The 17799-nt window shown below is 23.0% G+C and overlaps 2 protein-coding genes across 3 annotated transcripts in view; both read right to left on the reverse strand.

Moving 5' to 3' along the window:
• Positions 1–3259: 3259 nt before the first annotated feature.
• On the reverse strand, positions 3260–11446 carry LOC122498053 (RCC1 and BTB domain-containing protein 1-like). Of its 2 annotated transcripts, none has more exons than XM_043605581.1 (11): positions 11006–11443; positions 10815–10907; positions 10228–10430; positions 9225–9383; positions 8831–9092; positions 8451–8578; positions 5922–6191; positions 5511–5635; positions 5119–5216; positions 4838–4968; positions 3260–3598 (listed from the first exon to the last, which is right to left on the reverse strand). In XM_043605581.1, exons 1-11 carry the CDS (start codon positions 11016–11018, stop codon positions 3458–3460), a joined length of 1623 nt encoding a protein of 540 aa, XP_043461516.1. In that variant the 5' UTR covers positions 11019–11443; the 3' UTR covers positions 3260–3457. The 2 variants fall into 2 exon arrangements, with proteins under 2 accessions (XP_043461516.1, XP_043461526.1); XM_043605591.1 differs by lacking the exon at positions 3260–3598 and adding an exon at positions 3895–3951 and having other exon boundaries at positions 11006–11446.
• Positions 11447–15092: 3646 nt separating this feature from the next.
• Positions 15093–17799, reverse strand: part of LOC122497869 (toll-like receptor 4) — a 104957-nt gene continuing 102250 nt past the window's right edge. The window contains exon 5 of the mRNA XM_043605239.1: positions 15093–16283. Within this exon, the coding sequence (XP_043461174.1) occupies positions 15468–16283 (816 nt within the window). The 3' untranslated portion in view covers positions 15093–15467. The remainder of the gene's footprint in view (positions 16284–17799) is intronic.

Below are 17799 nucleotides of genomic sequence, written 5' to 3' on the forward strand. Positions count from 1 at the left end.
CTATTAAGCACTTTATTTTATAAATGTTAAATTGTATTAAAAATGATTTAAAAATGGAATATATATTTATCGTTAATGCTTCCTCCACGAGGAAGCAAATTTTTTTTGCTGATCGTAAAGAGGAAGCAAAATGTTCATGTAATGAACATCTGGATTTACAACTTGTTTTGTTTGAAATAATTGAATTCTCAAAGAACTTTCTCAAAAATTATTAAACATAATTGACATAGAGAAGAATTTTAGTTATAAATTCTAAAAAATAATTGAATTGAAATTATAAAAATATTTATAGAGAAAATAAAGTTGAAATTTTTGAAAATCTTATTTCCTTTGGAAAATCATAGTAATGATTAAGTATTTAACTAAAAAAATCATAATTTTGTTTGAAAATCAGGGAAAAACAAAATCGAATTTTTGAGGCAAACCTGTTTAAAAAAAATCTTTTTAAAAAAATCTTGTTTTCCAAAGATTTTTCAAAAGAAAAGTTCTCTTTTTAATAATATTCAAATTCCTTAGATTTAAAAAGAACAACTTAAAAAATTCTTATTTTAAAATGTTAGTTTTCAATTTTTAAAAAAAGGAAAATTTCGTCAAAAAAAATTGAAGAGTAAAAGACAATATTTTAACGCATTGGAAAATTTCTTGTATTTCTTTAAACTTCAAAAAAAACGTCATTGTATTATCGAAACTCAAAAAAAATGTCTCGCTCATTTTTTATTAATAGAAAAAAATACCTCATTTGTTATCAAAAGAGAATGTTGAAGTAGTTGTGTAGAAAAGAAAACGAAATATGGCGAACATTTCTAGGCAAGCGATTCTTTCTATTGATTTTTATTTCATATCCTGAAGCTATTCAAGTGACAGAGTGGATATTATCCCCCTTCCACTTTTCACTGACATTTCCAGTTTTCGATCTCTCCATCTCTTCTCTCTCTCACTCACTTTTTTCCTCTTTTTCTCTCCATTGATGTTTCTTCAAATTCTTTTTCTTCTCTTATGAGAAAAAAAAGACAGTAATATATCTCGACATCGGGGGATGACGACAATGTCTCTTTTCACTTATTATTATTTTCTTTTTGTCTTGCAATAATTTCACCTCTATTCTTTTCTCAATTATTGCCCTCGTAAAGTGCACGTTTTCACCTGTCATCTTCAGATTTTTCTTTAATGAACTTTACACATTCCTTTTCTTTCTCTCATTTCGCTTTCTTCTCTTAATCTTGATCCCTTGACGGAATAGCAGAGGATTTTTCGTAATGAGTTACTAAAAGAAAAATTAATTACTAATAATTTTCTTCTTTCAAAAGGTTTTTCGAAAAGAGAATATTAACTTGAAAATATTTTTTCAGATGTGAAATTTTTAAATCACAAATAATATTATTTAATGTGACTTAAAAAATTCTTGCTTGAAACCACTTCGAAAGAATTTTTTTTTGTCACCAAAAGAGAAATTTGGAAAATTTTTTGATATTTTTGAGAAAAAAAAAAAAAATTTGAATGTTAATGATTGCTTAATCGATTGATGCAAATACACAACATTAACATGAATCGAAACCATCGAAACCTCTGTGGGCGTACAATGCACATTAACAGATTGTGACAATTAGAAATCTACCACAAATTGGCAGACATCGAAACGAGATAGCCAAATAACAATTAGCGCTCGTGGTTAAACTCGAGAACGAACCAAAATTATTAAACAGAGAGATCGCGAGTTTTGTAAATGAATTTTAATTGTTACAATTTTATTAATTGCCCAACAGTTCATTGTGTAGAAAGCTGATTTCACTACGTTCACAAACTTTTTATTACTTTATTAATGAAATTTAATTTTATTAAATCAATTGATTGGTTTAAATTGAATAAAAACTATTTAAATAAATAAAAAAAACTGTAAAAAAAGTATATAAAAAATAAAAATATAAAAAAATATTACAAAATTGAAACTAAAGAAAATATTAAAAAAAATAAAAATACCAAAAAATAGTTAGAAAAATAAAACAACAAAAATTATTAGAAAACTAAAATAATAAAATAAGTAATGAATAAAATAAAAATTCGCCAAAAATTTCGAATTTGAATTAAAAGGAAATTTTTAAACAAATCGTAAGCTTTCGTTTCCTGATTCTAGTGAAGAAATGAATTCTAGTGAAGAATTCATTTTAAATTATATGTTCTTTTTTAAATTCGTTTTTCTCAATCTTTGTGCAGAAAAAAAATATATATATATATATGTGTGTGTGTGTGTGTGTGTGTGTGTGTGTGTACCTCGCCTCGAATCATTTCCTTGTATTTCAAAGATATCGGAATCTGATTTCCCCGCAGACTGTGGACAAACGAGACGTCAAAGAAAATCGAGATCTCCATCAGTTTGTCTCTCTTTTTTTTCTCATCTTTTTCTTCTTCTTTTAATAGTATCTTACATCGCATGAAAAAATTCATCACTTTAAAAATCTCAAATCCCATTTTTTTTTCTAATTTAGAAATCAAGGCGAGATTTTTTCTATTTCAGCAAGAGCGTAAGTTTCTGAAAAAAAATGTAAATTACTAAAGATGAAAATTATTTTTCGAAAAAAAATTATTTTTCCTCTATAAATAGTAGATAGAAATTTACCGAAATTTTGTTCCAGTCTCCGAATTCTTCAAAAAAATGTCGATAATCCCAGTTCCTTCGTTAGTATTTTTCCTCTCTGAAAAATTATTTTCTCTTCCTTTTGTCTTCGGCCTATATTTTAAAAAAATTCCCCTCCGGAGTTGATCGAATTCAAGCATTTTCCAACTGAAAGGATAAAAAATAATTAATCACTGCTTATGAAATTAATCTCCTAATAATTACCTGATTTATTCGAATTCACTATCAATGATCTAAAATTAGTCTACAATTTAAACAAAAAGGTGTTAATTAAACAAAGGCCCATTGATCCTTAAAATAAATAAATATTGTAAAAAATTTGCAATATTTACGAAGCAAACACAATATTTACGAAATTTTCATAAACTTTATTTGCAATATACCTTAGAATATACCTTAGATAATATAATTCGATCGCAAAATAGAAAAAAAGTCCAACTGGACATTTTAACAAAAAAGGAATGAAATTCGTAGTTAGCTACGAATTAAATACTTCTTAACAAAATAAGAATTTCTAGAAATTGAAAAAATCTATCACTGACAGTATAAAAAATACCAAATAATCAATCATTTCATTAATTTTCAATTTCTCAGACTTAAATCTCACTAGATAATTATTTAAATGCGTTCAAAATCAGCCCGAAAAAAATTAATTTTCAACATTAGAAAAAAATAATATCAACAATGACTAAATAACAAGAGTTTTTTTTTTTTAAAACAAAAATTTTGATGAAAATAATTAAAAATTATCTCTCCTTTTTCTCTTTCGTGGACGACCTATATATAGTTTAACTGACTAGACTACATTTTATCACAAATAAGTAGTTAAGTTTTGAACGCTGCGGCCTGAGCAGCCTTAATAATAAATGTTTTAACCGTGGCTTCATCTAATTTCGAAAATTGTGGCGTTTGAACAACTGCTGTCATATGATTCAAAGCGAATTTGAAGCAAAAGTCTTCTAATTCCTGCAACAAAGGAACAAATAGTAATCTGCTTTAAAAGTTTTATCACTATTCCATTAGCGAATTTAGTACAAAAGAAACAAAAAACTAAGAAAAATTTTTAAAAAAGTTTAATTTCAACTAATAAGTTAAATTTTTTGAAAAATTTACATTTAACAAACATTTATATTGGATTTATTTTCTAATTTATCTTTTAATTTTGTTTAAAAACATATAAAAAAAATTAATGAGTATTTAATACGAGAAAATAAGTATTTATAAGACTAATTTTGATTTTAAAAGTCATAATAATTAACGTACCAATTTTTTTAAAGGCAATATTAATATCTTCGTCAGTGTCAAAAAAATTCTGTCATCTATAAATAAAGTTGAATAATTTTTCTAAACTTTATCGAATTAATTAATACTAATGATGATAGTAATATAATATTTTACTCTATTCGTATAAAATTTGATAATATTCTAAAATTTGATATATTTATATTAAAAATTTTAATGTAATTTCTAATTTATTATGATACTAATACTAATTATATAATAAAAATGACTGTATGTTTAGATGTCAAAGAAAACGTGATTCTTGAAAATTCTTGAATTTTTCTTTATACGTTTTTAAACAATACGTAAAGTGGAATTTTTACTAAATGAAACAATTTACTATGAAAGTAAATAATACTTTGAAAATATTTTCTCCAAGTGTTGAATACATTCAAATGAACGAAATTTTTTTCTGTTGAAATATTTTTAAAAATCACTATGCAAAAAGAATAATAATTAAAATTAAACATTTACTTATTCAAAAATGGTTTTAATAAAGAAAATTATTTTTTTTATAAAAGAAATACATATTTAAAAAAGTAAAAAATATTCGTCATTCATTTGAATGTCCAAAAGTTTATAATCATTTGAAAGTGAAATATACTTTGAAAGTAGAAAATACTTTTAAAATAAAAAATACTTTAAAAGTAAAAAATATTTTGAAAGTATAAAATACTTTCAAAATAAAAAATACTTTAAAAGTAAAAAATATTTTGAAAGTAAAGAATACTTTGAAAGTGAAAAATACTTTAAAAGTAAAAAATATTTTGAAAGTAAAGAATACTTTGAAAGTAAAAAATATATCATGAATTCTCAATTAAGAGTTAATTATGAATAATTAATTAATTCCTAATTATAAATTATACAGAAAAGAATGAAATAAAATAGAAAATTTTTGAGTATAATTAAAATAAAAATTCTTACCTTGGCATTGTATTCGATCGCGGTTTTGTAGAGAAATGCAACGTTCATTACAGTGATTCCCTGCTTAATTATCTGAACGCAACGTCGTTTGAGTTGTGTTTCAAAATATGCATTCGCCAATTCCAAGAGTTCTGCAAAATTAAAAAGAAAAATTGTCTTTAGTAAAAAAATAAAAACGAAAATAGAACTTAGATTTTTCTAAGTTCAATAAAAAATAAATTTTTCTATGTTCAATAAAAAATAAAATATTGTAAATTCAATTTAAAAAAAAATAAAAATACCCAGTGCATTTTCGGCTGGTAAATCGACTTCATCCGTGTACAAATACTTTAAAAATGATCTATAAACTTCATAAGAAAATTGATCGTGCTCCAAAGTACTGAAATGAAGAATATAAAGGAACATTATTTTTTACTGCAATTTTAATTAATTTGATATTTTATTCATTTATTCTTACAATTAACTCACTTATTATAATTACAATATTTTGTAATTATAGAATTTAGAATTTTTGTAGAAATTTTGTAATTATAATAAATTAGTGAATTAATTTATAAGAACGAATGAATGAAATTTAGAACTATAAGAAATTGATTTGTTTTTATTATTAATTAGTACTAATATACAGAAGACATGATTTAAAAATTTCAGTAAAAAAAATAATTATACGTACTTTTGATTGTTCTCAGTCCAATGTTCTTGGAACATTGATCTAAAATACTGACAACGAATTTTAAGAACAGACTTGTGAACGTGAATTGACTTTCCTTGCACCTGAATCGTCAGATCGCTTGTCGCCTGAAAATTTTCACAATAATTAATGTTACTTTTTAATTACAAAAATATTAAAGAATTTAGAAAAAAAACTGTAATGGGTTATAAAAAAATATTAACCATCGAAAGAAAAAAAGTAGAATAAAGAAAATATAAAGGTGAATATCTATATATTTTCTTTATTCTTTCTTTTTATTCTATTTTTTTAATTTTCTTTATTAAAAAACCTTTTCTTAGTTTACTTTTTAAATTTCTAATAAATCAGAAGAAAAATAAAATGAAAAGAAAAAAAAATCGGAATTGTCTTTACCGGATCATCGAAAGCCTGTTTCAAGCATTCGAGAATTCCGCTGTCCTCGTCGGCATTTAAAACAAGAGGCTCATGCATCACACTCGGGGTTGCATAGCAAGCGAGAGCATCGTGAATATGTGGCAAGTATGTGGCAACCGGAGTCGTAACACTTTGTCCTCGACATTGACCCCACATAAAAATTCGCCCACCTTGACCGACAGCGACACTGATATGATTATAATGCAATGCGGCAATATCAGAAACTCTCCCCATTTCTGGCAATGTAATCTAGAAATTAAGAAAAATATTGATTCCCATTTCTTTCTCTTTAAATATTATAATTATTTATCAATTAAGAATCTTATCAAGGTTGCCACAAAAATTTAGTTTAGTTTTTCCCTGATTTCCAGACAAAATTTTAACTTTTTCCCTGATGCAGAAAAGAATATTCTGATTCACTCTAAAAATGATTAGATGCTTAAAAAAAGGTCCAATAAATTTATTAACGAATTTCTTTAATTGTAAAATTATTCAAAAACATCAACAACTTATTTTTTAAATAAATATTTAATCATAGTTATTTTTCCACTGGAGTTAAGATTTTCAAAAATATTAAATTCAAAATGTTTTGAAATTCAATAACTTATAAGAATATTTATTATAAAACATGAAGAAATGGATCGCTCCGAGTCTTCGACTCGGAGTAATCGATTTCTTCAAGTTTTTATAATAATTAAAGATAATCCAGTGAATTAATAATAAAATAAAATTAATTCTACGCCGAATTGTTAGTTAAGAGTAAAAAAAATTCTGATTTTCAAAGATTTGAATTCGAAACCTTTTCAAAATTCAATTATTTCTAAATATTCCCCCCTAATGCTCTTAATATTTAATTATTATCTAAAACTTTAACTGAAATTATTCATTTTTAAAGCAATTTTTATTAGAAAATTCTACGAGAATTCAATTATTTAAATACAAAAATAAATAATTTATTCAATAATTGAATGTTTCTTAGAATTTAATTTTTACAAAGAATTTCATTAACAACTTTTGAAAATAATTAATTTCTTTTAAGGAATTTAATTAAAATTTTACTGAAATTTATCATATTAAAGAATTTTATAACTATTTTTGAAAATAATCGAAAACTTTTTGAATTTTATTAAAATTTTTTAAAACAATTGAATTCCTGAGAAGAATTTAAATAATAATTCATGAAAATAATTGAATTTATGCGAAGAATTTTGATTAAATTTCGTTTAAATAATTGAAATTTTGTCAAGAATATTATTAAAATTTTTGACAATAATTTAATTCTTGAGAAGATTTTCGCTATTTATTTATAAAAAAGGTAATTTAATTTTAAACGGAAATTTTAAAAAAAATTTTTAAATAATTTTATTTTCGAAAAGTATTTTATTATAGTTTTCAAAAGAATCGAATTCTTATGATAAATTTTGATATATGTATCGAAATAATTGAATTTTGGAAAAGAATTTTTTTAAAATTCCTTAAAATAATTGATTTTATGTGGAAAACTTTGTTGTTCATCAAGATAATTGAATTCTTTTGCAGAATTACTTAAAAATTTCTGAAAATAATTAATTTTCTGTGACGAATGAAAAGTTATTTATGAAAATAAATTGAATAATTGCAACGAATTTTATTATTTTATTGAATAATGGAATGTTTCTTAAATTTAAATTTATTTAAATTTTAAATATATTTAAAATTGTATTAAAAATATTGGAAATTTTGCGATGAAAATAATTGAATTCCTAAATGAAATTTTATCATTTATGAAAATAATTGAATGTTTACGTAGAATTGTAACAATAATTTTTTTCAATAATTAAATTATTTGATAAATTTTATGAAAATAGTAAATATTGAAAATCATTTGAAACTTTTGAAAATAATTGAAATTTTGCAAAGAATTTTATTTAAATTTTTGAAAATAATTGAATTTTTGGCGAAAAATTTTGGCTATTCATAAAGATAATTAAATGTTTAACGAGATATTCGTTCAAATTGTTAAAAATAATTAAATTTCTTCGAAGAATTTTATTAGTTTTGAAAATAATTGAATTCTTGCGATGAATATTGTTATTTATGAAAATAATCGAATTTTGTAAAGAATTTTTTTTTTAAATTCTTAAAAATAATTCAATTTTTGTAAAGAATTTTGTTATTTATCAAGATAATTGCATTAAAACTTTTGAAATAATTAAATAATATTAAAAAAATTCATTCTGGTCAGAATTAGAAAAAAATGTTGAAGGTTTTGTATTAAAATTCGTGGTAGTTTCATAGTTTATGAGGCAAAGAAAAACGACACAAAAAATCCAGAGTTTTCTTATGAATTCTATAAATTAAATTTTTTCCAGTACTTTAATAAAAATCCCTGACTTTTCCCTGAATTCCCTGACCCGTGGCAACCCTGCTCATTTTTGTGGATTATTTTTCTTCGTTAAAATTTAGAAACATTTTCTGAATGGCAATTGTTAATGTAATCAATAATTGAAAATCAATTAATAAACCTACTTTAACAGGCGAACAAGAATTCGCCTTATTTCCAAGACCCAATTGTCCATAAGAATTTCCTCCCCAGGAATAAAGCGTCCCTTCGTCACTAAGAGCCAGCGTATGCGAGTATCCGCAAACAACTTTTTCTAAAATGAAAAAAAGTTAATTAAAACTTTTTCAAACTAATTAAATTATCCTTTTTGAGAACTGCGGGATAAAATTGTAATTAAAATAGTTCAATAAATAAATATATAATATCTAGTATCAATATACCAATAAAGGACCGCGGGGAAATGTGTAAAATAAATATAAATAAATGGAAATAAATTTCCAAAATGTATAAATTTTCCAATTATAAATTAAAATTACACACATATGAAGAAAAATGAATTCATTACCAATAACAACTCCAACAAGATGACTAACGCGACATGGACACGATTGATTAATATAATTTCCAATACCGAGCTGTCCAACGCCATTATAACCCCAACCGTAAACTTCACCAACGTCAGTTAATGCAATACTCGACGTTTGTCCACAAGTGATGGATATCACTTTTTTTTCAGATAAAATTGAATTCACTTTTCGTGGAGCGCCTTGATTGGAATTCATTCCACTACCAACTTGTCCACAATTATTTTGTCCCCATGCAAAAACCTTGATGAGTAAAATTTTTTTTAATTAAATTTCAGTATTTTCATGATTATTATATTTCAATATTTATTAGACATTTCTATAGTTTTTTATATATAAAAAAAAGAAAAACAAATTAAATTGTTTTTTTCTCACCTCGCCTTCATTTGTGAGTGCAAGTGAATGATGACTACCGCAGGCAATGCTGACAATAAGTTTTTCCGATAAAATTGTCGATATAATTGTTGGTGTCAATCCTTGATTTGAGGATCCATTTCCCAATTCACTGTATCCATTGTGACCCCACGAATAAACCTTTAAAAAATTTTATATGCGTTAAATGTGCGCAAATTTTGATAATTTACTTTTGAATTTAATATTCACATTAGAAATTTAAGAAATTTAACAAATAATTTAACATTCAAATTACTTTTACAAATTTTATAAATTTAACAAATAACTTTTAAATTTTGTTCTACAAAAGTTGTGAAAAGATTTTAAAAAATAGAAAAACAATATTAACAATTATTAAATGGAGAATTTAAAAATAATAAAAATTATTATTAAAACACTGAAATACAGGATTTTTTGAAAAAAATTTATTGAATATTATTATTAAAAACGTTATTATTTGTAAATTTCAACCTTGAATTCTTCACATTAAAAATGTTTTTAAACACAGTCATTAGGAAACACAAAGACATTAAAAAACAATTGAAATAAAATACAGGCATATTCGAAAGTAAAGTTATTTCCCTATTTTTAGTGCGTTATCATAAAATTTATTAATAATTAGTGCTATAGATTACTGATTGAATTCTTTTGAAATGAGTCTCAAAAATTTTCAAGGACTTTCCTGCATTAAATTTATTTTATTATTTATTTAATTTAATTTATAATTGAAATAAAATTAAACTATTGCAAATAAATAAATAAAATAATAAATAAAAAAATAAAATAAACTCTATTGTTATCATAAATTAAAATAAACTTTGATGTAATTTAAATTAAAATAAAAATATATTCTGATGTTTATTACTAAAGAAAAGGATTCTTCTTCTTATTTAATAATAATAAAATAATAAAATTTTACTGCATAATGAAAAAAATAATGGTAAATAGAAAAATAATTAAATACAGAAAAAACGAATTTACTTACTTCACCTTTATTGCTGAGAGCAAGGACATGAGGTCCACTACCATATGTAAAATATTTTATTCCCTTATCGCAAAGTGCATCAATTTTTTTTGGAAATAGAGTATTGTGCACATCACCTGTTCCTAAGCAGCCCGAGACATTTGTTCCCAAACCGTAGACAGAACCCTCCTTCGTAACAATAAGTGCTTCATTTCCTAAACTTCCTGCAAAAAAAAGGAAAATAATTCCACAACTTTTATAATCAATATTACGAAATTAAATTAAGAAAATTTAGTTAAGACTCTGAATTTAAATTTAATAATTAAATACTTTAATTATTCAATAAAAGTACCTTTAAGTTCGATTAATAATTAACTATTTTTAATTATCAATTCATTATTAATTATTGCACTATTTAATTATTAAATTAATAAAATATTTTTATGCAAAAATTTTCTTTTCTAAAATAAACACAATAATAAAAAATATTATCAACAAAATTCAATATTTAATAACGAAAATATTAAAATTCGAAACTCAATAAATAATAAAATACCAAAAAACAAACTTTGAAATAATTATAATATTATAAACAAATATATACAAACCATAAACAACGGCCATATGAATTTTAGCAATGAATTTCGAATCCAAAAGACTGAAAATTGGCCAATTTTTTAAATCAGCACGTGACATCCTTCCTACAAACGTTAATATTCAGTCTTTGCTTTTTAAAAAATTAAATTCGATTAAAGTATTTATAATAATGAGAAAAATTCGAAATTCTTTTATTTTGAACCTTCTTCAATCATGATCACTTTGCAAATGTTCTATAGGAATATTGTAAAAACGTCACAATAATAATAAGCACAAGTGAAATCCAAGAATTACGATAACCATCTGGTATTATAAATTCATTGCGAGGATTGCGAGTAATAAAGAACACATTAATTATATACACTTTTCATATATACTATAGGTATATAAATGTTGCACTTTTTAAAGGTTAGGAATGCAAATATTTCCACTTTTTTTTAAATAGATATTGTAATTTAATTTTTATAATTAAATATTGAGACTTAAAACTGTTTTAATCAAAAATGGGGAATAGTTTTAAAAACCAGGGGAGATTCTGGAACTTCTTTGTTCGTCGGCTTCATGTTCAATGAACAAAATTAAAAAAAGAAAACAATAACAACAAAACTCCAAAATGACAGCGCAGTCCTTAAGAATCTGACACATCTGACGTTAAGCAATAGTCGAGAATTCGAGAGCTAATCGATCGTTAAAAGCGCGGAGAAAATTTTGAATATGAATTCGTTTCCTTTTTTTGTATTTTATTTTTTAATAATAAAATAATCAATTTAATTCATTTGAATATTAAAAAAAAATTACGAAAAAATTGTCTTGGAAGAAAATTTTCTCCTAAATTAAGAGGAAATTATCTTGAAAGAAAATTTCCTCATAAATTATAAGGAAATTAAATACGAAAAAATGATCTTGAACTGAAAAATTCTAGTAAATTCCGAGAAAATTTATCATAAATAAAAACTAAATTAATTAAATAAAATTGATTGTCTTCGATTCGAATTCAATTAATATTTCAGATTCAAATATATGAAAGAAATATTTTTAATTGAAAAAAATTTGGTTTAATTAATTTTTGGTATTTTTTAATCATCAAAACATTAAAGTAGAATTTAATTAATTTAAAAATTTAAAATATTAAAAAGAAAAATTATCAAAAAAAATTAGGAAACAGAAAACAAACAAAAATAACTATAATGAATAAAAAAATTACTAAAAATAGAAAAAACAAGTAGTAAAAATAAATAATTGATTAAAAGGTAAAAGGTGGGTAAAATTAAATAAAAAAAAATGAAAATCAAATATTCGTATTCATTATAAATATTTATTTATTTAATCGTAACAGTATGTATATTTTAGAACGTCGATTTTGACACCATAATATTTACAAAATGACAATGAGTGCATAGACACGAACGTTATAAAATATGGAGAGGCTTGAACACGTGTTTTTTTTTTTTGAGAAACGTCGATTACATTTTGGTAAGTAGTGTATAATTTATAATTATATAATAAATCTTTATTTTATTCTTTTTTTCATATATTATACGATAATAATCAATAGAATCTTTTAGATAAATTTTCTTTCGAAACATTGATTACTTTTTTTTCACACGTGCACACGCATCAATTACACACGCACAATTTACATACATACAATTTTATGGTATATTAAATGTGCGTGAAAAAAATCTTTCGATTTTATTTTTATATCGACATATATTTTATATATATTTTTTTTCCATTTTTCTCATGTTCTAAATACATTTCTCTAAAATGATTTTTATTAATTAACTTTGAACTGCTAGGAATGCAACATTATAAATTGTAGAACAATGTTTGCAGTAAGAAAAATATAAACATTCTAAAGAATTCCAAATTTTTTTTTTGTTCTTAGCTCCACAATAAGTTTTTTTTTTGTTTTTTTTTAATAAAGTTTTTTTCTGCACAAATCCCAGTGTGTATATATATATATATTATAAATATTCGTATTACATCGATTTAAAAAAGATTTGTAAATTGCTATTTATTTTTTGTTATCAGTCAATCAGTTATTTCATACAATGTGTATGAGGAAAAGAAAAAATGTATATTTTCCAAAAGAAAAAAGATCTGACCCTTTTTGAATTTTTATATATATCGTGATCTTTTCTTGTTATTAAAATTAAATGCGACGGTTTTTTCTAAAAAATAATTATCATCTATTTTTATAAATAATAATTGCTACTCGACAATATTATTTCTATTAAGTCATTAGAATCTTTTTTTTTTTATATTCGATACTTAAGAAAAAGAATATATGGCATTATTTGGCATAAAAAAATATAAGACCTCTGACTAAAAAAAACAAAGCCTCAACTTTTTAGCCTCTACACATAATCGTATATATAAAAAAGAAAAATTTCTTTATATATACCAATCTACAAACTTTGATCGAGAAAGTTTCTTTTTGAAACTGCGGTTTCACGCTCAGAATCAAAAGTAAGTAAGTACAAAAATTTGCAACGCATTAGAAAAGTTAAATCGCAAATACAAAAATAAAGTGTATAGCTGCTTCGCAAACTGCATGCGAAAGTAATCCAAAAAATAATAACAAAATAAAATAAAAATACAAAAACATGGATTAATAAAAACTAAAAATTTGGTTCTTTTTTTCCATATATTTGGAAAATTCTTTGAACCAAAATTTACATTTTCGAACTTTAAATTATTTATTCGAAAGTTACATGTAGAAATTAATTTTTCTCTACGGAAAATTGTTTTTTAATTAATCATTTTTCCAATTTTCCACATTTTTCAAATGAATTTTTATAACTTATTTTAATTTTTTACTTGAAAGTTTTATTCAAACTGAGTAAACATTACTGATTTCAATTTTTTCTTGATCTTTTCATTTGAACAGAAAACATTTACAAATGTATTTTGTTTCTGAAAAAAAAAATTTTCGCGAATTTGAAATAAAAGTTTTGAAATATTAATTCCAATCATCGATAATAAATAATTAATTCTATATTGTTAGTAAATAGAAAAAAAAACTGAAAATTTCGAACAGGCAAACAAATTTTTTCATTAAAAATTAAAAGTAGAAAAAATTTGTGAAAATAAATGTTGGTTCAGTGAAACTTAAAGTAGTAATAATTGTATAGTATTACAATAGTAATTTTTGCAAAATATTCATCCAGTTTAATTAGTCATTAAAAATAATTCTCCTAAATTAAAAGGAAAGTATCTTGAAAGAAAATTTTTCACATAAATTACGAAAAAATTGTCATTAAAAAAAATTTTCTCATAAGTTAAGAGGAAATTATTTTGAAAGAAAATTTCCTTGCAAATTATGAAAAAATTATTTTGAGAAAAAGTTTTCTCGTAAATTTACAGGAAATTATCTTGAAAAAAACTTTTTTTCACATAAATTCCGAAAAAATTGTCCTGAGAGAAAATTTTCTCGTAAATTAAGAGGAAATTATCTTAAAAGAAAATATTCTCGTAAGTAACGAAAAAATTATCTTCAAAAAAAATTTTCTCGTAAGATAAGAGAAAATTATTTTGAAAGAAAATTTTCTTCCAAATTACGAAAAAATTATTTTGAGAAAAATTTTTCTCTTACATTAAAAGGAAATTATTTTCAACGAAAATTTTTCACATAAATTGAAAAAAAATTGTCTTTACAGAAAATTTTCTCTTAAATTAAGAGGAAATTGTCTTAAAAGAAAATATTCTCGAAAGTTACGAAAAAATTTTCTCGTAAGTTAAGAGAAAATTATTTTGAGAAAAATTTTTCTTATAAATTAAGAGAAAATTATCTTCAACGAAAATTTTTCACATAAATTGCGAAAAAATTGTCTTGAAAGAAAACTTTCTTGTAAATTAAGTAAAAATTATCTTGAAACAAAATTTTTTCAGATATATTACAAGAAAGTGTTGAGAAAAATTTTTCTCCTAAATTAAAAGGAAATTATCTTCAAAGAAAATTTTTTCACATAAATTGCGAAAAACTTGTCTAGAGAGAAAATTTTCTCGTAAAATAAGAGGAAATTATTTTAAAAGAAAATATTCTCGTAAGTTATACGAAAAAATGATCTTGAACTGAAAATTTCCAGTAAATTACGAGAAAATTTATCGTAAACAGAAAGTAATTTAAAAAAAAATCGATTTTCCTGGATTCGAATAAATGACAAGAATGTATCATTGAAAAAGTGGCCTATTAAAGAATCAAATAAATAAAAACCTTAAGGGTGGGCACAAGTGCAGAAAAAGAAGAAGAAAAAAAACGTAAACTGGAGAATTTACATCGGAAAATAAAATCACAGAAAGTTATTTACAGCTGTTGCGCAGTTTCACGACAGTGTTTAATGGTAACATTTACTGAATACACTTTACAGATGAGTTCGTTTCCCTGCTTAGAAGTTAGATTGAAACTGAATGAAAACAGACGACGCCAAGTGACTAGATTTAAAAACGACAAGAAAAAAGAAAAATTTCTTTTTTTTTGGGGGATAAACGAAGAATTTTTTATCCACACCAATTTCTACCTCTTCGTCACTATATTTATTTCCTCGACAAAAAAAACCCCCCATTTTTATTTTCTCCCTCAAAAAAAAAAAAAAAAAATCTTTCGTCACTATTTTCTCGAAGAAAAAAAAAAGAAAAATTCACTCAGAAAAAAAATTTATTCACGTCTGTTCTTGATTACCATTTAAAAGTTCAGTATTTGCATTAGTCGTTGCTAATTGTTGTGCTTTTTTTAATTTTCGATGACGTTTCTTATTTCTCCTGTGAATGCAATAGAGAATAAAGAAAATACAGAGTAATGAACCACTAACACAACTTAATACCAATATCCATGTTGATTTTGCTTTTTCGCTTTTTATTTTCTCCTTGATTATTTCCTCACACTCTTGATAGAGTGATAGTGTTTCGTTAGTGAATTTTTCCATGCAATGCAATTTAGTTGAACATTGAAAATTTGGACGAACAGTTATATTATGATGCTTTATCCAAGAATTAAAATATTGACAATCACAGGTATTGTCGTCGAAGGAAATTGGATTCTTTGATAGATCGAGTGTCTTTAATTTACAATATGATGCAATGTCGTTGATATTGATTTTTTCTATATGATTCTCTGATATATTAAAATATATTAATGTCGGCAATGGTCCAAAATTGGGGAATTTTTTAATAGAATTTTTTGACGCCTGAATTATTGTCAATGGTGATGTGACTTCTGATTTGAAAATTGCTTCTGTCAGTTCATTTTCTTCAATGTAGAGTTTCTCGAGACGTGGTAAGTTAAATAATCCCTTTGGCAGTTTTTCCGATAATGTATTCGATAAGTCCAATACCATCAAATCTTGTAATGGATCAAATGCAGAGTCTTCGATTTTTTTTAGGAAATTGTCATGTAAGTCCAAGTATTTGAGACTCGTGAATCGAGAGAATGTGTCTTTATTTATTGTAACCAATCTATTGAATGAGAAGTCCAGTACCTGAAAAGAATAAAATTTTCGTTTTAATTCATTTCGAATGTTTTACTCGATTGGAATAAATTTATATTTTATAATTATTATTATTATTAAAAAAAGAATTCAAAAAAATTTTACTGAATATTGTTGAAGAATAAATTTTTCCTTTATTTAAAAAAATGGATAATTTTTATTAGAAATAATTTTTATGAATAAATAAATATTTATCAAAACATTTGTCTTTCATTTAAATAAAAAGAAATTGATTCAAAAAAAATTTAATTGAGAAATATACTGTGATCGCACTTTTTCTTTCACAAAAAAAAAAGATTAAAATGATTTCAAATAAATGAGATTAAAAAAATAAATATTCAGGTATCAAAGTTTATTCTTTTCTTTAAATAAAAATTTGAATTTTTTCAAGAAAATTTTAGGCTTTATAATTTCAAATTAATAAATAATAAATAGGTAAATAAATAAATTATAAACAAATAATAATTAATTTTTAAATCTGACGAAAATATTTATTCTTTATTTTTAATTTTCTTTTTAGTTTTTTCAAACTTTTTGGAGTGTATAAATTTAAAAAGATTTTTTAAATTTATTAATTGCATAATGTATAATTATTACTAAAAATATGAATATTGAGAGATTAAAAGAATTATTTAGGGAAATTAGAGAATTAATTAAGGAAAAATTTTTTTTCTCCTTATTAAGGATTCGAACTAAAGAGTAGAAATAGTACAAATTCAAATTTGTGAACAATTCAGTGAAAATTATTAAAAATAGTGTAAAATTTGACGAAAATTATTCGAATTTGTAAAAAAATTGAGTAAAACAAATTTAGTAAAAGTTTTTTTTTTTTAAATATAATGTAAAAAAATTCAAATTAGCAAAAAATTTAGTGAAAAATAAAATTAAGGTAAATTTTAAAAGTTAATTACCATAAAAATAATTCGTTTAATTATTATCAAATATTTGCATTAGAAAAAATTTAGAAATTAAAATTAAAATTAGTGGTAAATTTTTAGTAATAAAAAAAAAGAAATTCAAACTGAAAAATATTAGGGAAAAATTCAAATGTTTAATTGAATTAAAAAATTAATTGAATTATTAATTAATAAACAAGTTTTGATTAAAAAAATATTTAACGTTAATTGAAATAAAATTAATTTTGATATAAAATGTCGAACATTCGATTTGGAGCAAATTCAGAAGAAAAAATTCAAACTAATGGAAAATTTAATTTTTAAAAAAAGAGAAATTCAAAAAAGGCAAAATTTACTAAAAAAAAATATTAATCAGGGAAAATTTTATTGTTCATTAAATGAAAAATATTATTCTAAAATAGTGAAAATTTCGAGTTGGAAAAAATTTAGTAAAAGAAACTCGAATTTATGGAAAATTTAGTAAAGAAAAGAGAAAATCAAAAAAATTTAGTATAGAAAATTTTAATTGGGAAAAATTTAATTGTTAATTTAAGTTAAAAATAATTTGACAAAACGTGAAAATTTAATTTACAAATGTCCAAATTAGAGAA

This window comes from Leptopilina heterotoma, unplaced genomic scaffold (assembly GCF_015476425.1).
Source record: "Leptopilina heterotoma isolate Lh14 unplaced genomic scaffold, ASM1547642v1 Lhet_10, whole genome shotgun sequence".
Taxonomy (NCBI): domain Eukaryota; kingdom Metazoa; phylum Arthropoda; class Insecta; order Hymenoptera; family Figitidae; genus Leptopilina; species Leptopilina heterotoma.

What these genes read in the sequence shown, in the direction of transcription:
- LOC122498053 (XM_043605581.1), bottom strand. An exon ending in AACAGGCTTTCGATGATCCG is followed by an intron (nt 5,636 to 5,921) that starts GTAAAGACAATT and finishes GAAAATTTTCAG; the next exon opens with GCGACAAGCGATCTGACGAT. An exon ending in CGATCGAATACAATGCCAAG is followed by an intron (nt 3,599 to 4,837) that starts GTAAGAATTTTT and finishes CCTTTGTTGCAG; the next exon opens with GAATTAGAAGACTTTTGCTT.